This window comes from Chelonoidis abingdonii, chromosome 8 (genome assembly GCF_003597395.2).
Source record: "Chelonoidis abingdonii isolate Lonesome George chromosome 8, CheloAbing_2.0, whole genome shotgun sequence".
Lineage (NCBI taxonomy): Eukaryota > Metazoa > Chordata > Testudines > Testudinidae > Chelonoidis > Chelonoidis abingdonii.
This window is the reverse complement of record NC_133776.1, coordinates 77,178,623-77,206,238: the sequence shown is the minus strand read 5'-3', so window position 1 is coordinate 77,206,238 and position 27,616 is coordinate 77,178,623. Positions and strand designations below refer to the sequence as shown.

The following is a 27,616-nucleotide window of genomic DNA, read 5'->3' as shown; positions in this document are numbered from 1 at the left end:
AGGACAAAGCATCATCTCGTCTTTGAACTGCATTGTAAAATCCTACAGCTTTCTCATCTCAGCCATGCTCTGATAGATTTTCCCCAGTCTTTTTCTGATTTTGAGTGAATAATAAAGTGATCTGATGATGGCTCTCGTTATGGAACTATTAGCAAGTGGACACCCAAGCAAGTAGTAGATTGGATGAAAGTTATGATCATTTATTACACGTATTATCTATGCTTGACTCTGAAATTTACATTTCTGCTCTGTTATTTTTATTTTGTCAAGAGTTAGTTTAGTTCTAAAAATCCATATGCTGTTTGATACAACAGTTCTTAGAGCTCGACTGAACACAAACCTGGTATGAGCAGCAAAACATGCTGTTGGAATCTCTGCTGAGAACTGAGTACTGATCTAATGCATTTGTAGATAAATGCAGGCATAACTTATAGTGTCTGTGCCTTAAACTCCATTATGCATTGCACTTAATGATATTATGTTTAGTTGTCTTTAAATTTCCCTGATTAGCTTTGTTTTGCTCATATCAGGTGACTTCATGCAGTGTGTGTGCATGTATGCAGCACTCGTGTGTAGTTTTAGGTGACACAAGAAAAGGCAAGGTACCAGTGACCGAACGTGGGAATTCTGATTCTTTTATTATATCTTGATTTGTGCAGGCTTCCCAGCTTCTCTTGTTAGTATCTCTAGTTTTGTATATTCATATGCTTCTCTGACAATCACTAGTACTGTGGACAGTGCAGTCTTGCCATATATGAGGAGTGCAAGAGGAAATGAGAAGGGCTGCTTGTCTGTGCACAGCTTTAGAAGAGTTTCCCCAGCAAGATAAGTTGTTCGCAGGTGGTTCTGGTAAATGTCGTCAGTCATTCTTCCTCTGGGAAAACATCAGCTGACAATCCTTTCACGCGTTTTTCCTGGATTGCCCTGGTAGACGCATAGCATGGCAACCATGGAGCCCGTTCAGCTTTTTTTTTTCTGGCACCGTATGTGTACGGATGCCGTGGAGAGGAGGCGATACTCCAGCGCTACACAGCAGCATTCACTTGCTTTTGCAATGATAGCAGAGAATGGTTACCGGTCGTTCTATACCGTCTACTGCCAGAGAAAACTGGCAATGAGATGACCGTTATCTCTCTCCTCTGTACTGTCGCGCTATCATGAGTGCCCTGGCTGAACTACTCCTCTCGTCGGGGTGGAGTACAGAAATCGATTTAAAGAGCCCTTTATATCGATATAAAGGGCATTGTAGTGTGGACGGGTACAGCGTTAAATCGATTTAACGCTCTTTAAATCGATTTAAACGTGTAGTGTAGACCAGGCCAAAGTTCCTTATTCCATGTGAGGAGAAAATAATGTAAAGGGACTAAAACTGTCCTAGTATTGTGCATTTGTTCCTATTTTAATTCTTTCTTTATAAAGAGAAATAAAGAAAATGCTGATGAGATGGAATCTTTTGCCTAATGGGCCTGTTTGACTTAACCTGATGGCAGGCCATGAGGGAGGGCATACGCCCTCCCCACAGCCCAGCAGGGAAGGTCTTACCTCTGTCTTTCTAGCTAAAGACAGGACCGCAGTTGCCTAACCTATAGAGATTTTCTGGCAGGCAGCATTAGGCCAGCTGTGTGGAATTAATGAATGTGCCTTCATAGGTTATTGAATGTGGCAAAGGGAGTCAAAAATGAAAGATCTCTGAGAAGAGGGCTGGAGCTTAGAGAAGAACTCAGAAGTGAGGTGTCCCTTTCTTTGACTCTTCCTGGAGCCTAAGCTAGTCCCACCCAAGACAGTGTGGCAGTACCTCTGTATATCTCAGAGTATCAGACAGAGCATGCACCTATACAACCACATGGATGTGGGATATTTGCTATACGAGATACAAACGGCCTGAGAAGCACCATTTGGCACACCTGAGGTTAGTCCATGACTGAGACTTCTTATCTTTATCATTTTTAAAAGGTCCCAAATCTTTACCATTATTCCTCTCTCCAGTAAAAGGTAAATGAATTAACTGATAGTTCCAGTGCTACCTCTTGGCTGTTTTTATTAGAATTAATCGATTATGGTTAAAAAAAATGGACTCCAACATGGTAGGCTGACATTCCTTCACTAGAGAAAGGAGAGACTCAGAGGGGAAGGGTACTGGTCCTGAATGTGGCCAGAAAAAAGATGTTTCTTTAGATAGTGAGTTTTACCTTGGTAAGACTCCATCTACTGTGTTTGACATTCTGAATTACATGATTATATACTACAAGATTCCAGCAACATTTTGTATTGTAAAGATGGAGATGCTCAGTATTTTGCCAGATGCCGTGATATTATGATATTTCTATCTTCTCTTTAATTTGAACAACAGTCAGCATATTTACAATAAAGCCAAGACAATCTTATCAAGTTACAGTAGTGATATTTTCCCTTATGAAGATCTCAGAGCTGATTGGAATCAAGCTCCATAAAGCTGTGAGTCTGGAATAATGTGAGCCTCAATTGCTCTTAGAGCACTATAATTTTATATCAGTCTAATAAGTAGATCATTGGGTATAGGCTTTTGTAAGTAAGTATATACATACTGCACCATTTCCTGATTCAGTGTGCTCCACTGTATTGCAGGCTGTGTGCAGTGGGGGAGGTGCTAGAGCTGATCAAGCAGTGTAATTTTATACATTACTGAATCAGTGCAGGAGAAACCTGGAGGGACAAAGCATCATCTCGTCTTTGAACTGCATTGTAAAATCCTACAGCTTTCTCATCTCAGCCATGCTCTGATAGATTTTCCCCAGTCTTTTTCTGATTTTGGAGTGAATAATAAAGTGATCTGATGATGGCTCTCGTTATGGAACCTATTAGCAAGTGGACACCCAAGCAAGTAGTAGATTGGATGAAAGGTATGATCATTTATTACCACGTATTATCTATGCTTTGACTCTGAAATTTACATTTCTGCTTCTGTATTTTTTATTTTGTCAAGAGTTAGTTTAGTTCTAAAAATCCATATGCTGTTTGATACAACAGTTCTTAGAGCTCCGACTGAACACAAACCTGGTATGAGCAGCAAAACATGCTGTTGGAATCTCTGCTGAGAACTGAGTACTGATCTAATGCATTTGTAGATAAATGCAGGCATAACTATAGTGTCTGTGCCTTAAGACTCCATTATGCATTGCACTGTAATGATATTATGTTTAGTTGTCTTTAAATTTTCCCTGATTAGCTTTGTTTTGCTCATATCAGGTGACTTCATGCAGTGGTTGTGCATGTATGCAGCACTCGTGTGTAGTTTTTAGGGTGATACACAGAAAAGGCAAGGTACCAGTGACCGAACTGTGGAATTCTGATTCTTTTATTATATCTTGATTTGTGCAGGCTTCCCAGCTTCTCTTGTTAGTATCTCTATGTTTTGTATAATTCATATGCTTCTCTGACAATCACTAGTACTGTGGACAGTGCAGTCTTTGCCATATATGGAGAGTGCAAGAGGAAATGAGAAGGGCTGCTTGTCTGTGCACAGCTTAGAAGAGTTTCCCCAGCAAGATAACTTGACAGGGATTATGATTTCCCTGCACATTTTTAGTTTAATAAACACAGAAATAATATGTGAAATGTTTTCTTTTGTGGTGCTCTGCTGTATTGCGAACAGATTGATTTGGATGGAAAAGTAAAGAATTGTTCATGATAAGTGTTTTAAATTTCTCCTGAATAGGAAAAAGTGTATTTACATAGCACACACATTACCATAGTTATATAGTTTCTAATGAGGTGCTGGTGTCACAGACCAACTAATTTCTGCTATAAAATGCTCTCCCATTATGTACGGGAAATAGCTGCAATTTTTATGGTTAAGGTTTTCTGTAATGGGATTTTAAAAACATTATAGGGTTAAACTGGATGACTGTAGTTTTCTTTAAAGCCTTCACATTCATAATGAATCTGTGATTGGCTTTGATTTAATGATGCTGAAATATATCTTCACACTTAACTGAAACTGAGCTAAGTGATCGTCACTTATCTTACAATTGTAAACACCCTACTCTCTACAACCAGGGAGATGGCATCTATGGAAATGCATGTCGTTTCTTTCTCAGGTGTCTTCAGCTCAGGCTAGTTGAGAGGCTAATTATCATAAACCAGTCAGCAAGGATGGATCTTGAAATCACCCGATATTTGATTGATAGCCATGCCCAATTACATTAATTGAAATCATACGCTGGTGCTGGTGAAACGAAGAATCTGATTATATAGATCTTTGCCAGTGTTTAAAAGGTTAAAAAGTCACAGAGAATGTTATGGTATCTAAAATTATGAGTTAGACTGTAATGTAATGCAACTAGTAATATTTAAATAATACTTGTTGCTGCATTTCAGAATATTCCCTGTTACCTCTTCATCCTTTTGATATAATCTGACTACATTTTGGGTAACAGACTATGATAGTAGCATCAGCAACTTTTGCACAATGAGCAAATAGTTTTAGTGCATACAAACAGGAGATTTTTTTTTGAATGTGCCATTCAGATGTTCACCATGTAGTCTCCCAATATTAAATTGCCTATTTAATGGGGCACATTTTATATATTTTAAAAACTGCTATGTCTGACAGTATTTTTATACATAGCCTGCATGTCACATATCACACAAGAAACACTGGGATATCCTCATGTAACATTTGGCTGGTTTTGTGCATTCAAATATAAATAAAGTATAGTGCACCTATGACTGAAATATGTATAGAATTGAGGGATTTTCTTTAGTAATATGAGTACTGTGTGCATGAAGACTATGCAAGCTACGTGTGTATCATTAACAAATTACACTACCATATTTTACCTTAATATTTGCCCTGTGCAAATATGTGCTTCAGATATTATTGAACACCTCATGTAGTCAAAGAAAAGGGTTCTAACAAATACAATATCATAGTTGACAATGGAATATGATAAGAATTAGTTCAAAATCAGCTGGAAATCCCTAACTTTACTACAATTGAGTTCATCATTGTCACTATTGCATTGTAGCTTCTTTTGTACGCTGTGTAGCAGTTTCACTAGCTATAGTTATTCTGTTAAATAGATTTTAATACATTAGTTAGGATGAAGCTGCAGACTGCTAGTGGCATTCACGTGATATGTAACTAATCTGTATGAATCGCCCACACTGAAGGATTTACCTCCAAAAATGGTCACGTGACAAAGCCTGACAAGACAGCTTAGCTACTTATATTGTGACATATTCTGCACCTCTTGCTTAAATATATTTATTTAAAAAGAATCAGACGTTAGAATTTGTAAGAAGGACCTAGATGTGGAATTTAACTATTACTAGTACCCCAAACTGATATTGTACATCTCCTGGACAAAAGGATAATGCAGCCTGGCTCCCAGTTCCATGAAACCACATCATAACTGCTCCTATTATAACACCACCTCTCTGTGACATTTGCAGTAAAATCACTGTGTTCTGAAGGTAGAATTTAACCTTGCCTACAGAAAGCAACACATTACAACTGTAGCATTTTAACATTGTGTTCAGTAATCAGACTCTGTAAAAATGTACCCCATTTGCCCTTTAAAATACATTCTTAATTAAATATTAAAGAGACAAGGTGGGTGAGAAATTCAAGTGTTTGAGCTTGCACAGAGCTCTTCTTCAGGTCTGGGGTCTGTGTAACCTCCAAAGCTTGTCTCTCTCACTAACAGAAGTTGGTCCAATAGAAAATATTACCTAACCCACCTTATCTCGCTAATATCCTGGGACCGGCATGGCTACAGCAACACTGAATACAATGTTAAATATTAAAGGTTGTTAGTCACAACACATTTCACAGTAAGGTGACCACAGTAAGAGGTATTTTTTAACTTGTGTCTTTTATAACTTTTATTGCAGCTACTGAAACTTTTTTTTAAAAAAAATCAGCTAATAAATTTTGCAAACTAATTTGTGCTGAGTATCAGCAACATCAGAGTAATGTAAGAGGTCATGGAAGAAAGCCACAAAATTGATGTTAATATTTTAAGACACTTGAAGACCCACAGTGCATCTCACTCTATGTCATACTGTCGTAAGAGGTAGCCATACCCTGAATTCCAACCCAAGGACAATCCTCTGTTCCTTCCCTTTAAGAGGCATTACTTGCCACAATGTATAAATTAAATGGCCTCTCAGGAACAGCATTATAGTAAGGTGGCATCTTGTATTTATACATGGATTCTTAGGAACAGATTCAATAATAGACTGTCTGGATTTCACATTGTGGACGCCCAGGGAAGACTGTGAACATTGTGGACGCCCAGGGAAGGCTGTGAAAGACTTGAGAAACTGATTTTCGAAGCTTCTTCTAGATCTGGCAATGAGGACTCTGGATAGCTTTGTATTATTGAATTTGCCTTTAGGATACACACAAATATTGAGAGGATTAACAAATATTATAGAAGTAGTGGCTTTAAAAAAAAAAAAGAGGTGTTTTCAAAGAAGGATTGCTATGTGTGATTTTGAAAAATTTTTTGGTATTTGTAGTGAGTTTTTTCTATTACTCTTGATTCAGTTATTTCCATATTTCAAATGTATTTCACTTTCTTTTTTCTCACACAAATCATTGATGCTTTATTTATCCTGATGTGTATCCTATTCTTACCACAAGCAAATACTTTCATTGGAATAATAATATCTCTGTGGACTGAAAACAATATAAGAGGGTGATCTTTACCTCATTTTACTTAAATTCCTTAGTCACAGTGTTGGGGAAAATATTTTCACAAGCATTGTAGAATGTAAAATATGTAAAACAACATATTTTCATAATTATTCTCATGTATTTTTCTTCTTTTTAGCTATGTGAAAACTGAGCATATTAAAATGAGTACTCAGTGGCAAAGTGTACCTTAATGTTTACTCCTGTAATGCTACTATCTGGAGGCTTCTAATGCATTTTAACCTATTAACAATCAGCACCTCTATTTACTGTACAATCCAATGAAGCTTTGCAGTTAAGTCCACGTTTTATCAAAAGTGCACTTCTAAACTGAAAAGTCACCCATTTTCATATGTATGTAAATAGCACAAAGAAAGACTGACACTAGCCCTGTACAGAAAACAGTTTTGGTGTCTGCAAGCTGTTCTTCTGAATCTCTATTGCACTTATAACTATAAAATTCAGGCTGCTTAATTTTAATTTTTTAAATAAAATACAAAAGGGTTATTACCTAGATTTTAAAATAACAACTGTTAGGCTTACTGCGCTTCTTGAACTAAGTAGTTTGCATTAGTTTCTTTAAAACATTTTTGTATCTAATTGGCATATTGTGCAAATAAATTTAAGCTTCTACACAACAATTCACTGTTTTCATAAAACAAAAACACAAATAGTTGGGGCTCTGAGGAGAATGAGATGTTATTAAACAGCTGGAAATTAAAATAGGAAATCAGCTATTTCTTAAGTGTACCTTTAGCAATAACTTCACATGGAGTCAGCTATTCTAAGTCCTGCTGATTGAAAGTAATGTTTTTCTGCCAAAACAGCCTGCAGTAGAGGTTCCTTTCATAGTGAATGCTCAGATATAAATATCATTTCACAAATGCAACCAATTTTCCCCCTTAAATCTTGAATTTCTCCATTCTCCACAGGAGATGCAGCATGAAAAAAACAAAAATTAATTCAGTTGGTAAACTGATTAACTGTGCTGCATTGATCCTGTTCAGAATAATTATATGTTTATCTGAAGGGTTTTCCTTAGCATGTAATTCCCTGATTTCAAGCTGGCTCATAAAAGAGAGAGGATGGATGGGAGGGAGGGGTGAAGAGCAGGGATGCTGATGACGTGATTGTGCTTGTTAACAAGCACATCACACAGGGATCTGGCAAACCCCTTTTCAGTCTTTTTGCTTTTCATTAGATCACTACCTGCTTGTAGCAACATGTCAGAAACAGTGAGTCTTCCACATTTACCAAATGCAATATTTGAAATCTTAAAACATGTTGGAGGTACTCTGCTAAATATTATGATCTACCACAAAAGCAGCCTTGCATGCACTGAGCTGGATGATACTTAGCCGTTCCCCCCTAAATCCCATATTTCAAGAACTCTACTTCAAGAAACACAATCTGAAACTTGAGTGGATAACGTTGGTGCACATATTATGTAGAAAAATGTGGGGTTCACCCCATGTTTTCCATTCATCCTGTAGACAAACAGATTTAGAAAAGAAGAGAGCGCCCACAAGCACAAACTTCCTTAGAGGTAGTGCTGGATTTTCAAGAAGAAACTAAAATAAGTATCTCATCATTGCCCTTGCAGGCTCACCAATTTCAAAAGTGAAACAAAAACAATTTATTGTATAGCTCCCAAGGAACCTTTGGGATAACGAAGTCCCACTATTTCCCCATTTCAATTTCTGACTCATCATTGAGTTGAGCCAGAACTGTCCAAAATTTCTCTCTGACTCCTCTAGGTGGTTTAAAACTGCATCTAATGATTTTTGGCAATAATCCCTTTGCAACAACTAATACATTAAGTGTTGCTAAGGATCCCTTTGTTTTCTTGCCAATCATAACTAAGTTTTTAAAAAAAGATTATTATAGTGAAATCACAGCAAGTGTTGGTCACTATAAATACAAGACTCTGATGAGTAATCATTGCTAAATCCTTCATCCTCTTAGAACAATTAAACTAGAGTTTCTGATTATCAGTGAATTGAACCACAGCACAAATGCTCTCTCTTTTTTAAGAATTGGTTTACTGAATGGGAGAAGCTGAAGACTACAGATTGTTGTCCTATATATATATACAGGAAGTGTTGGATCAACTGGGACTACCTGCCTTGGGTTATAGAATACTGTCACAGAATTATAAATCATAGTAATGAAGATGGAAAACACTCAATATGCCACCTAAATTGACCTGTACCAGTGCAGGATTATTTCCTACAACACACCTCCAACAGTTTTTGACAATTGTCTGAGAATCAGAATCAGGTAAGATCATTAAAGCAAAGCAATATTTATTATGATTTGAGGACTAGGTTTATCCTCCAGTGGAAATCCCTCCACCTTCCTGTTGACAGAACTAAGAGATTGAATAGTAGAAAGTGAAAAGGGGATGCAGGAGTCTGAAGGTCAAGCCCAACATCATAATAGAAAGTGGTAGGGACTTTGGGCAAGACTGCTGAGGACTAAATTTTCACCCATCAAGGAAAAAGGATTGTGAACTTTATATGTGACAAGAAGGTGGGATTTAAAGTGAAATTCAATCTTGGACAAAGGGCCTGCACCAAGACTATGCACCACTTAAGCCCTCAAACCAGGCCTTGTGCTGGCTTTCTGCACATGTATGAACTTCATCCTTAATACACCTCTATCCCAATATAATGCGACCCGATATAACATGAATTCGGATATAATGTGGTAAAGCAGCGCTCCGCGGGGTGGGGTGGGGGCTGCGCACTCTGGCAGATCAAATCAAGTTCGATATAACATGGTTTCTCCTATAACACAGTAAGAATTTTTGGCTCCCAAGGACAGCATTATATCGATGCAGAGGTGTACATACAATGCCAGGTCCAAACCATATCTGGTTTTCTGCTTCAGATTTCATGGTCTTTCCTTCCAGAATACCAGTATGAAAGGACATTCCCAAATGCAGTGGCAGTTTAAATTGAGGCCTTTGCGAATCGGCATTTCAGACAATGCTGTAAGGCATCCCATCCAGTTTGAAATAGCTAGATGATAGGGGGAACAGCCTGAGGAGGAGAAAATATAAAACAGTCTAGATTAATAAAATTTTGAGACTATAATCTGGAAATTCAGGACCTCAGCCCACAGATCCTTAGGAAAAGAAGTCTTGAAATGTTTTCCCCAGAGAATTTTTGATGTGCAGGTAAGTGAGTTATCCTTCCAGGATGAATAAAAATGAGTGGGGTGGTCTGAGGAACGTCAATATCTTTTAATTCTCCCTGTTCTAAGTTTTTCTGTTTAATTCTTGGTTATTAGTGTGTCTATAAGTCATTGGCCAAAACATCAGAGAGGTTATGTAATGGTTTTGTAACATTTTACTCTAAGGAAATTGAAAATATTGGTATTCCGTATTAAATAGAAATTAGAGCAGTAAAAAAAATGTGCATGGTGCATATTCATCATTGGTATCATACATGGATAGATACTACACATAGCATTGAGAATACTTAAAACTCCAGTTAAAACCTAGCAAAATCATGGAGAAAATATTTAAAAGCAAAATCACTACACTGTGCTAAATGCCTTAAGAAATAAAGTCTTAATGTCTTATTATAAGAAGCTAAAATGACAGCCTTTCAGAGATCAGAAGGCAGGGCATTCTCTGCAGATACTGGGCAACAGAAACAAAAATATACCCATTCTATTCCTACTAACCCTGCGACCAAAAGCCCTGTTCCTTTTAATCTAAAAGGGCAGGATGGTACAGAGTGTGTCAGAAGACTGACAAGATAAGACCCAGTACATTCAAGGCTTTAAATATTAAAAGTATCACTTTGAATTCAAGTCTATATAACAGCAGGCAGTCAGTGAGACAGCAAAACGACTGGTGGACTGAATCTCCTCCTCCCTTCTCCACCTTCCCTAAGAACACACAGCCACCTTCTGCTGTATCCTTCCCTCTGAGTTGTGACAAGTGGATCATTCAAGACTGACTGGGGCATTCTCAGTGCTATATCTGTATTAGAGCAATTTTCCATGTTGTTGAGATGTATCTGCACCTATATCACACCACCACTTTTTTCTAGGACCTAGCAAATAGAAACTGTTTTATGTACCTCCCCAGAGCAAACTGTAAATTTGCACTAACTGCATAAAGAAATGTAGCACTAGCAAATTAAATGCTCCCTAAATAGTACTGGCAGATTTACTGCTAAATTCTCTAATTTCCTCATTTTGTAAAACAAATTCAGATTATTTATAGTAAAATGCGACTATTTGCAGAGAGGAGTATGAGTTGATGGAATATGCCTCTTTTAACAGTTGCCAAATGTTACTCACTTTTAGTAGGTTATCTATAATTAAAAATATCTGTCCATTGTTTGGAATCTGAACAGACATCTGAATAGGCAGCCAGAGCCATGATTAGCATGCATCTCTAGAATAACTTGGTTTTCGCTCTGTAATCTTACCCCGCACATGACTCATGTTATACATGACACATTTCCTTCCTTACAATTTTGGTCACTTTGGATAGTACAGCAGAGTCCTAAAAGGCCACCCCTCTGCACCTCTCCCTGTTGCACTGTTACTTTAGAAGGAGAAATTGGGTTCAGAATTCAAACTTGGACCTTGAAAACCACACTAAATAAGGCAGCTCATACTCAAGGAAGTACAGGGGATCCACAGTAACATACACTGCTATCTGGCATATAGAGTGGTAAAGAATGAGAGTATCACACTAATTATCTTTCATTGGCATAGTGTTGAAGACACTATCTTCCCCCTCTAACCCATGACTCTGAGTCACGAACAGAATCTGTTCCTTTCTTTACAACTGGTGGGAGAATGTTTTGGCAGGAATGAGATTGGCACAGGTACAGTAACATTCAGTAACACCTTACACTTATTTTTAGAATAGGTTTATAACAGTCTGATTCTCAGAGGAGAAGGTGTAAGAGAAAGTGGGTTTAATAGTACAGTATTTCTGGTTACTTGGTTTGTAAGTCAGTATTAGAAACAAGTTGCTCTACAGAAGAATTCCATTCTGGGTGGCATTTGTACCAATGTGCATGCCAGAAAAGCCATGGACAAATAAGGGGCATGTGAGGCAATTCTGACTAGCCCAGATTTCACAGAGAAGCTGTCTCCAATTCATCCTCAGAAGTAGACTCTCACAGTATATTCAGGTATATAGACTATGGTTCCTGGTGTATGATCCATGTGGCTTGACATGTAAATATCTTAACCCAAGTGAAAGCTTAATTATTTCTGTCAGGAGCAGGTATATAAAGCTGCATGTGCAGTGATAGGGGACACTGGATGCTTGTGCATAAGGCATGTCTGTGCACAATAAACACTGCTTTTGAGTACCAGTTTGGGAGTAAAACTGAATAATCTTAGAATTTAGCCTGAGGTATCTTGCTGGGTAATACAACCCACACTGGACCTAACAGCAAATAAAAATAAATAAATAAATAAAATAGAAAAGGTAAGAAATACTATTAACAATGTGCCCTTCTAACTCCAGTCTTGTTGATGACCCCTGACCTACGAAGCCTGCAGGAGTGGGACTTGCAGTTCTGTTCAGAGCTACTAAATATCTCTTCTGAAGTTTCAGCTTTTTAATTAAGTCTGAGACTTTTTTTTCCAGGTGTGCAAAGATGGGGCTTCCATGAACAATAGCACAGGATAAAGAAAGTGTGACAAGTTGTAAGCCTGTGTTTGTGAAGTGCTACAGTGATGTACCAAAATAAAGTTATTCCTGATTAAGCAATTCCTCACAGGTGCATCCAGAAGCCAATACAATGCTTGATACTGTTTTCTATTCACATTCTCAACCAACTTCTTTCCAATAAGTATGAGTTGTAAAAGAGATATAGCACTTTCTAGCTATTCTGTGAATGGTTTATTGAAATGAAAACTCATTGTACAGTGACTTTACAGAATAGATTCAGACTCATAGACAGAACAGGCTTTACTTTAGTCAGGCTGGGCTCCAGGGGTTTTGCCGCCCCAAGCAGCCAAAAACAAAAAAACAAAAAAAAGCTGTGATCGTGGTCTGAGGGACTCTCCTCCGAATTGCCGCCAAATAGCTGGCCCTGCCGCCCCTCTCCGGAGTAGCCGCCCCAAGCACCTGCTTGCTAAGCTGGTGCCTGGAGCCGGCCCTGACTCTAGCCTTCTGTGTACTGTGAAGAGGTCTGCTTCTTTCACTCTGAATGTCATCTGGGGATTGGCTAATTTTTTGTAGATTTGGAGAGTCACTGGGATGTTATCCTGGGAAAGAAGGCGATTCTGGTCACTCAGAGGTGAAGCCAGGTCAGGATTCCTGCCTGGAAATTGTTCTGCTTGGCTTTGCCTTCCTCTTGACTTTTTTTGCTTTAAGATGTGTAAAAACATAAAAAGAAGCATTTAGCTCAAAGTGTTGTGCTTATGAATTTCACATGGCAGCAGTGTATTGGCCATCTTTGAATTTTGATTCAGTCACAAATTTGGCTTTTAAACTCTTGAATTTTTAGTTTATTATTCCTGTAAAGGTGTAACAGATGTTTCTACAAGTCCATCAAAATCTCCTCGCCATTTTCAATAAATGAAGGGGATGGAGGTAGCTCCCTTTTATGGACACCCAGCCAGCCAGTTAGCTATAAAGTCCCTCTGGGTGGCTGCTTGCTTTATCTGTAAAGGGTTAAAAAGTCCCCAGGTAAACACCTGCCCAAAAGAGCCAATGGGAAGGCTAGAACTTTTTAAAATTGGAAAAAAGCTTTCCCTTTGTCTCTCTGTTGTTCTCTCTGGGCAGAAGAGATGGGGGCAGCTGAAATGCTGTGTAAAGTTTGAAACAGGTATGAAAAGTCATCGTCCATACCTAGAATAATTCATTGGGACAGGGAATGTTTAGATAGATGCAATTAGGGTTATTTCTTTTATTTTCTGTAAGGCTTGTGGATTTCTCTGTGCTAACCCCAGATGCTTTTGTTTGCTTGTAACCTTTAAGCTGAATCCCCAAGAAAGCTATTTTGGGTGCTTAATTTTTGGAATTGCTCTTTTAAAATCTAGCAAAAGCCTAAGTTCCAGTTGTATTTTCTTTCTTTTTGTTTCTAATAAAATTTACCTTTAAGAACCTGATTGGTTTTGTGTCTTAAAAGGTCTGTGCATATGTTTTTCAATTAGCTGGTGGCAACAGCTAGGTTTCCCTTTTGTTGTTTTCTTTCTTGGCTTCCCTGAGGGAGGGGTGGAAAAGCCAAGGGGCCTCAGGGAAAGCTTCCCAAGTGAATTTTTCCAGGATATGCAAGAGGCAGTTTTTTGCTTGGGTGGTGGCAGCGTTTACCAAGTCAAGGTCAGAGAAAAGCTATAACCTTGGGGATTTAATACAAGCCTGGAGTGGCCAATATTCATTTTTAAAATCCTTGTGGGCCCCCATCTTCTGCACTTGAAGTGCCAGAGTGGGGAATCAGCCTTGACACCATTCTTGTACCATTTTATATCTGCTCATTGTTGTGATACCTGTGTCATCCATCCTCTGTAGTTTCAATATATCAAAAACAGGTACATGAATGTCATCCAACCATTAGAAATGTTGAAGACTCCTTTGTAGTGGCAGGAGTTGTCTTTTGTTAAGATAACTATCTATCCAGGTTCTTATATGGCCCTCCTCACTGCAGAAAGTTCAAATGATGTACAAATTATCTTCCTGCTGAAGACCTCTAAGCTAATTTCATTGTTTGCACAAAGCTTACTTTTCACTGAATGGTACTGTGCAGGTTGGGTGTGACTCATAATAGTAAGAGGCAAAACTGAGGTTCATTGTTGCTTACTAGCAGTTGACCATTTCAACAGATCTCTGACCACTTCAATTATGCATCATCCTTGAAAGGACCACAGATTCTCAGACTGTGACCACCGATGCAGTTCCACCATATTCGTTTTTCTCTCAGAAAAACAACGTTTGCTATCTTCTCTATGGTGTAATCCAATCCCTCAAATGTAAATTTGGGTGATTTCTTCCATGTGTACCACTCCACAGCACCCATCCTAAAGCTAGTCCATTATCTGGTGTCTTAAAGGTGATGAAATAACCCTGATAACAGATGTCTTTGACAGGATAGATCCACTGGCTCTTATTACATATCTTGAGAGAAACTGAGGATTGGCAATGTAATCCTCTAAAGAAAAAAAATATTTTCTGTTCTTCTGTCAGATCAGTGGTTACCATTGCCCAAACTTACAGTGTCTGGTTAGAGGGTTCATATGTAGACAGTTAACCACTCAGGCTGTGGGTAGAGAAGAAGGACCAAATTCATTCTAGACCATTATTTCCCCATATCTCTGCCTCTGTTTCCATAATGATTTTCATTATGCAGCTGTGTTTTATATGAAGGTATAGCATTCAGATTTTCATCTCTACTTTAATCAATTATAAAAACCTTCTTTAAATTATGCATTTCAATGTTATACAGGGGTTCTCAAACTGGGGGTTAGGAACTCTGAGGAGATCACAAGGTTATTACATGGGGATTGTGAGCTGTCAGCCTCTACCCCAAACCCCACTTTTCCTCCACTATTTATAATGGTGTTATATATATAAAAAGTGTTTTTAATTTATAAGGGGGGGGGGTCACACTCAGAGGCTTGCTATGTGAAAGGGGTCACCAGTACAAAAGTTTGAGAATCACTGCAGTAATTAAAATGTGTGAACAACTTTGGGCAGGAATATAATATCGAATTTTCTGAGTCTGAAAGTAGGAAAGCAGTCACCCTGAACAGCTGTTAAAGCAGCTAACTTACTCAAAATACTAACAGCCTGGTTATGGAACCATTATGGCTCATTGGGTAGCCATAAGCTAAAAAAAATATAAGGCTGTTCTACTATAAAGCAGTCTTTGCTCAGACAAAAAAAATGAGCAGTATGTGTTCATTACAGAGAAGCGGGTGGTACAGAGAAAAGAGGGTAGCATCCATTGTGGAGTTCTCTGCATTTGTACAACTAAAAACCTTTAATTTTTTCCTACTTACAAATCATAGGCAGAATTTATTTCCCCTGTAACTCAACTGAAATCACTGCAGTTACACTAGTGATGAATTTGGCCCGTTCTCTTTTTAGTTTATACAGAAAATCATTTTCCATTTGGGTTAAAAAAGGTGAACTTCAATGGGCCAGTAGTGACCATCAGCTTGCAGCCTCCGAGATTATACTAGACCTGCCACAATTACCACTTGAAGCAGAAGTATGCCACATATCTGCCACTTCATTACCCTAACCATATCTCCTCCCAGCTTCTTTTATCCTCTGTTGCTTATTCAGGCTATTCTCAGCCAGTTTGTTTCTTGCCCCTATTACATGATCAGATGGGAACTGAGCATGAATTCAGAGACTAGTCCTTGTTTTGTTTAGTACTCTGGCCTTGTGTTTCCAGGTGAGTGGAGTGCTCTACTGGTTTGCAGATGTGCAGCACTCTGGTACCACCAAAAAAACTAGAGAGAGATAAAGAATGAGGAGAGATGAGCAAGCAAATTCAGTGAGATCAGGGCATAAAAGAAGGAAAGTAGGAGTGATGGGATCCTTTTCTTTCTCTCTAGTTTTCTTCAGCCAGGCTCTTGCCTTCCATGACAATTACCACCATATAAACTTTACATTCACTTGAGTATGAAATTCATTTGATACGATCTAAATAACACAAAGCTCAGCTGCTGTGCCTGCTATCTATCTTTCAGATGCAAATATCTTAGCTATCACAAAACATTTTTTTTCAAAAAAAGAAAAAAAAGACATTCATATTAAGCATTAGCAGTCTGCAAAACTCATTCATTTTAAATGACATTATCAGCAAGTTTTGCTCTAGTGCTTGGCAAACCGTTGATAGTTCTGTATCTCACAAATGACTGATTAAATGAAAATTATTTTTATATAAATAAATTTGCATCTGGGCTGTTATTTCTATAGCATCAAAATTCATTAGAGTGGGCTGAAACCACCACCTGTTTTTAGATTCCAACAGCCCCCATTGTAAAGCTTTGCCAACTTTGTGATGTATTTGTAGCACAGCCCCACTAACTGTGCTACAAATCACTGTGGATATTAAGGATGTGTCTAACTTCTGTTCTATGGGGTCTAAATCTGGCCCCACTGAAAGCAATGGGAGGTTTGCCATTGACTTCGTTGGGGCTCGGTTTCACCTTTGGTGTCTATTTGTGCACTCCTGAGAGTAGGCAGGAATGTGTGGCAGTGGGCATGTGGCCCAATAGAACAGAGAACAGGAAAAACACATATAGACATCTTTTATGGATTACCCAGCATAGGAGAATGGGAACTGAACATCCCTGAGGTAATTTTCAGGGTATCCTAAGTCATAGGCCACTGTGGGGGAATTTTATCTGTTCAGATTTCAGCTGGGCTACATTGAAAAACTCCTTAGTTATTCACAAGACAACTTTATGACTCAGAAAGAACATATACAAGTAGATGAAAAGCCATCTTGGATTTTCTATTCACTGGTAAACAGAACTAATAGAGAAAGTGAGAATAATGGAAAGCTTGGAACCGAGAGCTACTTGAATTCTGCATAGTAAGGAATGGGATCACTGACTATAGCAATTCATGGGTATTATATTTCAAGAAAGCAATTTTTGGGAAGTGAAGAAATCTAGTGAGTAAGATGCAATGGGAAGATATTAAAAATTCACCAGCTACACTAAAGGACCAGGAGAAATTAGAAACATTAACAGAAAACACCAAAGTTATATTCTCATTAATAAAAAGCAGCTGGAATACTGTGTCCAGTTTTGAGCATTGCTCTTTAAGAAAGATGTGAACAAACTGGAGAGAGTCCAGAGGAGAGCAACATAAATGAGAAGAGGTTAAGAAAACATGACCTATGATGAAATGTTGAAAGAGCTGACCATGCTAAGAGAAAACTGAGGGGGAATATGATAACAATCTTCACATATGTAACAGGTTGTCATAAAGAGGACAGTGATCAATTGTCCTCCCTCTCCAGTAGAGTAGAACAAGAAGTAAGGGAGGTTTAGGTTAGCTATTAGGAAAAAATTTCTAACTATAAGGATAATTAAGCTGGAACGATTTACCTAGAGACATTGTGGAATCCTCATCGCTGAAGATTTGTAAGAACAGGTTAGACAAATACCTGTCAGGAATGGTCTAGTTATATTTAATCCTACCTCAGTACGAGGGGGATGGACTAGATACTTCTCGAGGTCCCTTCTGGCCCTACATTTCTAAAAATTCTTCAATCTGAAAAATACTTACTCAGTGGGAAGGAAAAAATCTGCTGACCTAAGAATGACAATGAGCAACAATGAGTTTGCAGATGAATATGTCTGCAAAAATGTCAAAGCAAATTTTGGTATTAATGTACAGATACATGGAATCACAGGGCAGGGATGTAATAACTTATTTCTATACAAATCTAGAAACAAATTGGCAAATTATAAGTGATCAAGGACTACAGGAACTGTCCTATAAGGAAAAAAATTAAGCTAATTATACAGAGGTTGGATGAACAATGATTAGGAAGTTACCTGTCACTAGTTTACAAACACATAAATAAAGTAAATACTGAGGATAAAGATACATGATTATTTATGAGTAGTGGAAAGGAAAATTTTTGACTAAATGCCAGTGAGATATATCAAATTGTGGAACAGTTTCCCAAGGGAAGTGGTAGAAATCCCACCACTTGGAGCTTTGGTTGGACAAAACACTGGTAAAGGAAACCATCCTGCATTGACAGGGAAGATGGACTGGATATTCTAATTTGTCTATGCCATCTCTTGCTTTTATAATTTTATGAAGTATAGACAATTATTTTGGGGCATTCATTAACATCAATATTTTTTCATAGTACAATGTAAATGTCCAACTCATCGTTATTAGCTTTCAGCAAGCAGAGAATGCTTTACTAGTGACTAAATTGCTCAAATAATAATTTGTTTGGCAGAAGTGTTTTATTTGAATCCTCATGTCAAATGATGCTTAGGACACAAACCAGGCTCCACTATTCCCATCTGTTCTGGGTCATTCTTTGCATGACCTCTTTATTGTTAAATACCATAAGTTTTCCCTCTCTAAGTACTGCTCAGTGGAGAGATTCTTTTGGTCAGTTCCTTTTATTGGTTCCTCCAGCTGCCCAATGTGGCACATCTGCCAAGGCAGACATTCTGGTTTCATTCTTAATGTGTATCTCAGATATTTCCATCTTCTTTTCTGGATAAATTTTAGAGATAAGAAGTTGAACTCTGATAAATCTCAGCATTTCTTATAAATTTATTCAATTTAAGATGTAGTATTTTAATGTGGTGTTTGCTTTTGAAAGCATTCAGACATACATCTATATCTTTGGTGGATTTTCAGCTTTCACATCCATATATTAAAGTGGAAATAACATATGAGTTGAAGTTTCAGAGTCTGGTTTTTAAGTTGTAGATTTTTGATTATCAAATTTTGTTTAATTATTTTCTTATGAATATCCCCACTGGTATGCATGTTAGTGCCAGAGTATGTGAATTGACACACCTCCTCTATTTCTTTGCCTTCTAACCTAAAGCTTGAGTTATGAGTTGCTGGAGTTTTCATTAGCTTACTTTGTTTTCATAAAAAAAAAAAAAACTTACCAAGCCTGTCTTTTGTGCAATGCTAAACAGCGTTTCAGTCTTTGCTTGTATGTTGTTTGAGTTGTCATTTAGAAGAGCTATGTCATCAGCAACATCAAAAGCTTCTCGTATGTTAAGCTATGTGATGCTTGTGTTGTATTCATCTACACGTGTTCTCATAATGAAGTAAATATCAATGCCCAACAGGAGGGGTGAGAGAATGCATCTTTGTTTGATACCAGTATTATATTAAACCATTCCTTCTAATCTGTGTTTACCTTATATCAAGGTGCAGTTTGCACAATTAAAGCCTTGGTAAAGTTAATTATTTACTGGAATATCATAACAGTTCAAGATGGCCCGGTGAATCATGATGAATCTACAGTCTTTCACAGTTCTGATTTTGGGAACCAATGCCCATTGCTTTCTCCACTCAATTGTTGTCATCCCCAACTTTGGCCATGAATCCCCTCATTACTAAGAAAATGTCATGCTTGGGAATATTGTCAACCAGAGGTTGTAGGCAATTGTAGAACTGATCTTTGATCTCATCACCAGAGTTGTCTATTGGTACATAACACTGTATCATTGTCATTTTCATGTATTATGTTTAAAGCCTAGCTTGGAGCAGTTGGCTGTTAATTGGCTCTCAGTCAAAGTGTTTTTTCAGCTTTGGAAATCATAATTAATGCTACTCCTTCTAAATGGTAGCCATTTTGCCTCCTCAAATATGTTATGACTTTATTTTCTTTTATGAATATCTTTTTATCCATTCCTGTCCCACTGACTTCTGCTTACTCCAAGGATTTCAAGATTATATTAATCCATTTCTTTCATCTCCTGCAAAGCTTTTGTCATTGCAGCCATTGTTCTACTGTTCCAGAGACCTGCTTTTATAGTTTGTTTTACCTTTAGCAAAGATCTTCTCAGCCTTGACCTGATTGCTTGCACGAAGATTCATCATTCCTGCTGAGACAGAGTCCATTACTTTCGCATGCTGTTTCTCAGAAGGGCTAACTTGTTGTGTTTCTATAACTTCTTTGAAAAATGACGATAGGCATAGTTCTCGGGGTCTTTGTAGCACACGAACAGTCCCACCACATTAGGTGCAGTCCCCATGGAAAGACATGCTTGATACATGATATTTTGCTGGGTTTTAGTCAATAACTGCAGTGAATGTGTGTCACTGTCTTGGCATAAATTCTCTCTCAACATCAATGTTTTAAATCCCAGATTTGAGGTCCAATTCTGATTTCATTTAGACCTCCGTAAATCAGGAGTTATTCTACTAGTGCTCCTGGTGTTAAGTAAGAGTAGAAACTCCCCTTACTATCTGGTTGAAAAAAAAATAAAGTTAGAAGTTTACAGGATGAAATCAAATTCTGTTGTCTCCCCCCAAGAAACAGGATGCTCCCAGCCTCACTTCATAGGGGTATTTGTTTTACCATTTGTTGTCTTTCCTTGCATTACTTGACACATTCTGAGCTGAGAGAGCCACATCTCTTCCAGGATCAATGGCATAATAAATGGTATACATTACCCTGTAGATTCAGTGAAAACATATTAGAGCTAGCTCTGTAGATACAAATTCTGTAGGCTGCAAACTAAGCATGGTTTCTAAGTTACATACTAAAAATAAAAAGGAGACCATAGTTTACTTTGTTTCAGCCTGAAGGTCAAGGCATACCACTTCTTATTTCCTATAAGTAATTTTACTCAGTAAACTTAATTTGCAAGTTTATAAAGCCAAATTCTGCCCTCAGATGAATTCATCTGACTTCTGTTGAAGTCAATTAATGTTGTGCATGTAGTTGAGAACAGAATTTAACCCTCTTTGAGGTTCATTTGGTGTGTTTTAAGCCAAGGGTTTCACAAGAAAATTTTTGGTGGCCTCAGAGTGCAGCCGCTAACTGTTGCTGGTGGCTGCTCTGACAATTTTTCTTAAAATAATTAACTTTAGGAAAAACAAATAAATATGCACATATACATGTCCAAATCATTGTAATTTATTAATGTAGGTTTTTATTGCAGACTCAATAATAAAAATAATGTACCGTTGTCTCTATTGTTTACTGGACCTAAACAGAATAGAAACAAATAATGTGCTTTGCACATTCTTGTTTTTTTTTTGTTGTCATTTCTTTTTGAGACTTGCTAGCTAGTAAGTTTCTGTCAAAAGTGTTATTCCTATGTTTGTTAACTCTGCTTTGCTTCTTCCCTCCCTTCCCGCCCCCCTTCCCAACACTGCCCAGGAGGCTGTGGCCACATGGAAAGCCCCTGGTGGCCTCAGGTGGCCACATTTAAGAAACACTGCTTCTAAACATTGACAATCTTTGTCTGTATCAGTCCTTTGTGCGTTACCTGAGAGATTCTTACTTCTATTGTATTTATAAAGATTATGGATGCATCATCATCTATCTTGCCTGCAATCTGAATGACAGTCAATAGCACTTGTACAAAAAACTAGCAGGAAACCAAGACAATCTGTTAAAAAATCTTCCACGGTGATAGAAAATTTTAGAGCTAGTTGGGATCAAGCTCACAACACTAAGACTTGCATACAATTAGTTGGACTTGGTCTATGATCATCAATCTAACGAGTACATAGTTATGCAAGTGTAAAAATAGTGAATATGAAGTATATAAGTCTTGATTCAGAAGATTCAGTGTATGTTACAGGATGTGTGCCATGGATGAGCTGGTAGACCTGAGCAAGCAGTGTAATTAGGAGAAACCTGGAGGGACAAAGCCTTATCTTGCCTTTAAGATGAGAGAATTTACAATGCAGCCCAGGAATGCTGTGATAAATTTTCTGCTTTTGATGTGAATGATAAAGTGATATAATGATGGCTGTTGTTATGGAACCTGCTAGCAAGTGAATGTCCAAACAAGTGTCAGACTGGATGAAAGGTATTCTTGTTTGGAGTATTTATCTTCTGTTTTGCCTCTGTGCAATTTATGCTTTCAGCTTTTGTATTTTAACTGATTCAGTTCTAACACTCAATAAACTGTTTCAGCCTGGCAGTAGGTTAACATGAGCAATGCAAAATATTCTAGGAATTCCAGTTTAGGAAGAAGTAGTTACTCAATATAGTTAGGGATAAATGCAGGTATAATTGCTGATAAAATTTAAACATGAAGGCATGTCATTGCAAAAGGCCTTGTTTTAAAAAAGTGAAACAGGTGCTAGTAGCTTATATACAGATGGAAATGTTTAGTGTAAGCACTGTTTTGCTCAAGTCTTCTATAATAAAGTGGAAATACATTAATCCTGAAGTATGGTAACTTTGGGTAAGTATAATGGTGATCACTGTAGGTGCTTTAGAGAGTTGTGTTGATGATGCAGTAGGTGACAGTTTCCCTTCTGAGTACATACTAAACCAACTCTTCAGTACAGTCTGTGTTGCTGAAAATGCAGTCTCATTTAAATGACCAAAAATCATGGTTCTAATAGTATGCTGCCATAAATAGCCCACGAAAACTCTTAATAGAAAATGATGTTAACATCTGAGCTCTCAAATTCCTGCTCTTTGTGCTTCCCTAAATTTTCACTTCTTTTCAGCTGGAAAAGGTAGTTTGCACTCCTGTTCTCAGAGGCTGCATTGTATTGCTGTCTCCTGTTAAACAGCTGTCACATTTCAGCCCAGAGTTGGCTGCATTTCAGTTGAGAATAAAGTTTTTCTTGTGCAGATGTTTTATAAAATGTTTTACAACACATTGAGATCTTTGGAAGTGAAAAGGTCTATATAAATGTACAACTATTATCATCCTGCTGGCTGCTAGGTTGTTTTCTTTTGTAAATACATACTCAGGGACGGAGTGGCAGTCAAGCCATGTAGGGAGTAGTATTTTGAGGCTTTTGTTTTCATGTGCCGTGCTGTAGAGAGCAACACGGATGTGTTTACATTTCCCTAAGTTTGTGCACAGAGCTGCTCCCTGGCTGGAGGCACAACCACCTCTTTATTACCCTACAGAGCTGTTATTCCCACCTTCTCTGATCAACTGTCACATTCCAACTGCCACAGAACCTTTGCATTCCAACATTCCATCTAATTCTTACAAGGCTCAACAATGACTGAACAGGTGAGATGCTGAACAAAAAGAGCTCTCACCCATGCTTTTCGCTGTTTCCCCCACTTCACACTGACTCAGAAAACATTTTAGGCTTCTGAGTGACACAGAGTGACTGTGGCAGCCCTGGCACTTCACTGCCCCTTTGGGGCAGGTGGGGGGAGGGTATGGGATGTCAGAACCACTCCCAAGTTCATATGCTCATCTCACTGTGGGTGGCCCGATGCAGCCTAATAGCCTCCCTCCACATGATCACCCCTTAGTCGGGGTAGTGTTCCCTAATGGCCAGAGTCCATATAACTCACTCCCAGCATCCAAGCAGTGCAGCCTAGTGGCCAGAGTCCATATATCCCCCCCTCGCAGGCTGGATAGTTCAGCCTATTGGGGTGAGTTACATGGACTCCAGCCACATGTCCAGGCAGTGTGGCCCAATGGCCTGGGTCCATATAAATTACTCCCAGCATTGGAGCAATGTGGCCCAATGGCCAAAGTCTATATGATTCCCATGCTGGGCCACCTCCCAACCAGGGGAGGGGTGGGTGGACAGGTGGCTTGGAGGGGCAAGCAGACCCAGGTCTGCTCTCATAGACTCATAGACTCATAGGTCAGAAGGGACCAATATGATCATCTAGTCTGACCTCCTGCACAAGGCAGGCCACAGAACCCTACCCATCCACTTTTATAACAACCCCTAACCCATGACTGAGTTATTGAAGTCCTCAAAATTGTGGTTTGAAGACCTCAAGCTGCAGAGAATCCACCAGCAAGCGACCCATGCCCCACGCTGCAGAGGAAGGCGAAAAACCTCCAGGGCCCCTGCCAATCCGCCCTGGAGGAAAATTCCTTCCCGACCCCAAATATGGCGATCAGCTAAACCCTGAGCATGTGGGCAAGACTCACCAGCCAGCACCCAAGAAAGAATTCTCTGCAGTAACTCAGTTCCCATCCCATCCAACATCCCCTCACAGACCATTGAGCAGACTTATCTGCCGATAATCCAAGATCAATTGCCCAAATTAAACTATCCCATCATAACATCCCCTCCATATACTTATCAAGCTTAGTCTTAAAGCCAGATAAGTCTTTTGCCCCCACTACTTCCCTCGGAAGGCTGTTCCAGAACTTCACTCCCCTAATGGTTAGAAACCTTCGTCTAATTTCAAGTCTAAACTTCCTAATATCCAGTTTGTACCCATTCGTCCTTGTGCCTACATTAGTACTAAACTTAAATAATTCCTCTCCCTCCCTAACGTTAATCCCCCTGATATATTTATATAGAGCAAGCATATCCCCCCGCAGCCTTCTTTTGGCCAGGCTTACCAATCCATGCTCGTTGAGTCTCCTTTTATAAGGCAGGTTTTCCATTCCTCGGATCATCCTAGTAGCCCGTCTCTGAACCTGTTCCAGTTTGAATTCATCCTTCTTAAAGATGGGACACCAGAACTGCACACAATATTCCAGGTGGGGTCTCACCAGCGCCTTATATAACGGTACTAACACCTCCTTATCCTTGCTGGAAATACCTCGCCTGATGCACCCTAAAACCGCATTTGCTTTTTTAACGGCCATATCACATTGGTGGCTCATAGTCATCCTGCTATCAAACAATACCCCAAGGTCCTTCTCCTCCTGACCCAGGGCCCTGGTAGTGGCAAGTTTCCCTTGCCACCAGCTCAGTTGGGATCTGTCCAAAACACTCCAAGCCTCTGTGTGGCTCTGATGCTGTTTTCCTCTAAAGTTCCCCTGGGTTGCTTCCTACCATAGCCTCTGGGTCCTCCATTTCAGGGGGTCCTCTGGTCTGTTCCCCTTCTGTGACTTACTCTGTCTGCGCATGGGGGCGCATCCCAGCTTGGCTGGCTTCAGGATCCTGGAGCACAAACTGTCCCTCATCAGGAGCTAGCGGCATATCTCCTTCCCCTCCAGCAGTCAGCCCAGACTGAACAGCTCTGCAGGCTTTTATACCTGTTCTCCAGTTGGAGCATGCCCAGCAGAGCCTAGGGGGCATGGCTTCCTCTGCTAGGAAAGAAGAGTTAACCCCTGCAGTACCAGTGCAGGGTTGCTCTGCCCTGTCACAGTGACATTCCTGGAATCTTACTATATAGATAGTAACAATAATAGAAAAGGGGGCCAGAGAGTCAGAGTTAAATGCAGGGGAAATGGCAACTGGTAACAGAAACACTACTACAACTGGCACTACATGAAAATTGTCAACATTTCATTTCTGGCACTTGCACAAGAACTGAATCACCATCACCATCCCATCACCATCACCATCCCACAGTACTGACTGCTGCAGGAAATGAGAAGGACTGTCTCTCTGACAATAGCTTCATTGGGGAAATAATATCTTCAAGATAAAAGGAAATATTTTTGTACACTCTTACAGCTCACTAAATAAAGGAGAAATCTGGAGTATATTTATTCATTAGATTCTGCTATGTCAAGACTTTGATTAATGAAAATTAAAATAATGGTTTTGATTATTACTGAGTACTACAAAATGGTCCATATGAAGGGAGAAATTTGATTGGCTAACAAAGATTGAGCCATCTGGTATAACCATATGGGTTGGGAATCATTAGCTAATTGTTACAAAAATATAACAAAACCATCATTTTATGACAGCACTAAAGTTCTTCAGGAAGTGAATTCATATTAGCTACCTGCACAACTGAAGTTTCTCAGCCTTCACTGTTATATCTCACATTTCACTGCAAGCATGTGACCAGTGCATTTATACTGCTTGTCATATTTCACGTTGCACATGTTCTTAAACATTCAAATTATGGAAAAGTCTATATATCCATTATAGTTATTTACAGAATGTTCATTACTATGGGAGCAGAGTTGTTGAGAGGCAAATGACTTTCAAACCCTTATTTGAAAGGGTTATTTACTATTTATCAAGACTCGAACTGATACTTTTGGGTTCTACTTGCACTGACATATAATCCATAGCGGATACATTCAGGTGCACATTTGCCAGATGGAAAGAGGTTAGCAGTTAGCTAATGAATGAAAAAAAATTGTAAGTGGGTGGGAAGATGAGAGGCAGGATAGTCCAGCTGATAGGATAGTGGAGTAGAAATCCAAACACCTGGGCTCTATTCCTAGCTTGCCAGTGATCTGCTGTGTGGCGTTGGGCAAGTCACTTCCCGTTTCCCTTTTCACCCTTTGTCTATTTTGTCTGTTTAGATTTTTCTAAAGATCTTTCTTACAAGGGGCCCAGCTCCATCAAGGGACTTAGGTGCCTAAATCTTAGATTTAGACACTACTGTGATCCACAAAACCCCACTCAGCTGCCACCTAACTTTGTATGCACCTAATTTCTGCCTCTGGGCATGCACACTGCTGCCTCAGGCAGATGCTTGGACACCTATCTCACATCTAAGCCCCAATGCAACCCTCAGCTCTGTCGAACGTAACTGGTGGCCCACCTATGTCATCTGTGGGCCCAATCAGGCATGCCTAACTCCACATAAAATGGCTGGAGGCCTCCCATAGAGCACACTAGATAGAGTGCTCACCCAGGATGTGGGAGACTTTTCTTCAATTCCTTTTGCTGACTAAGATATTTGAATATGGCTTTCCCACTTCTCAGAAGAGTGCCCTAACCACTAGAATATGTGACATTCTGGTGAGAGTTTCTGACTCAGTGCTGTTGATTAAATAATTATAGACATTGGCCAGAAAGTGAGAATGGCTTTATACCCCGGTGGTTAGGGCACTCACTAGAGATGTGGGAAACCCCCCAAATGCCTTCGCCTCATCAGGCACAAGGGGGAATGAAGCCAGGATCTCCCACCTCTTCAGTGAGTCCCCTAGCCACTGGGCTAAAGGTTATATAGGAGGACACTGCCGCCACCTTCTCACTGGTTTTGTGTGTTGTTAGTAGGGCCATCCCTACGTGGGGAGCAGGGCTCAGGACAAATCAGCCCCCACTGGTTTGGGGGACCTGCTCAGTATCAGCAGCTGGGCAGAATCCTCATCATGGGGGGCTGGTAGCCAGGACCCCAGTCACATGGGGCTGGCAACCAGGAGGCCAAGGGTGCTGCAGTACTCCCCACACCCTTAGTTCCCACATCTATGTCTTACAGGACTGCCCGAACTGGCCAATTGCACCGGCCCATGGGGCCCCCCAAAGTGTGGGACCAGGAGCGGTTACCCCAATTCACTCTTCCCAAGGGATGGCTCTGGTTGTTAGACATGCACTACTGCCTTTCGTGCAAGAAACAACTTAGTTGAATAAGGTGACTGACTTCAGGAGAGGATTTCCTCAAGTTGATC

The 27,616-nt window shown here is 39.4% G+C and overlaps 1 protein-coding gene across 1 annotated transcript in view; it reads left to right on the top strand.

The window, feature by feature from the left end:
* The first annotated feature begins 2,698 nt into the window (after nt 1–2,698).
* Nucleotides 2,699–27,616, top strand: part of LOC116816345 (connector enhancer of kinase suppressor of ras 2-like) — a 518,029-nt gene continuing 493,111 nt past the window's right edge. The window contains exon 1 of the mRNA XM_075068744.1: nt 2,699–2,879. Within this exon, the coding sequence (XP_074924845.1) occupies nt 2,813–2,879 (67 nt within the window). The 5' untranslated portion in view covers nt 2,699–2,812. The remainder of the gene's footprint in view (nt 2,880–27,616) is intronic.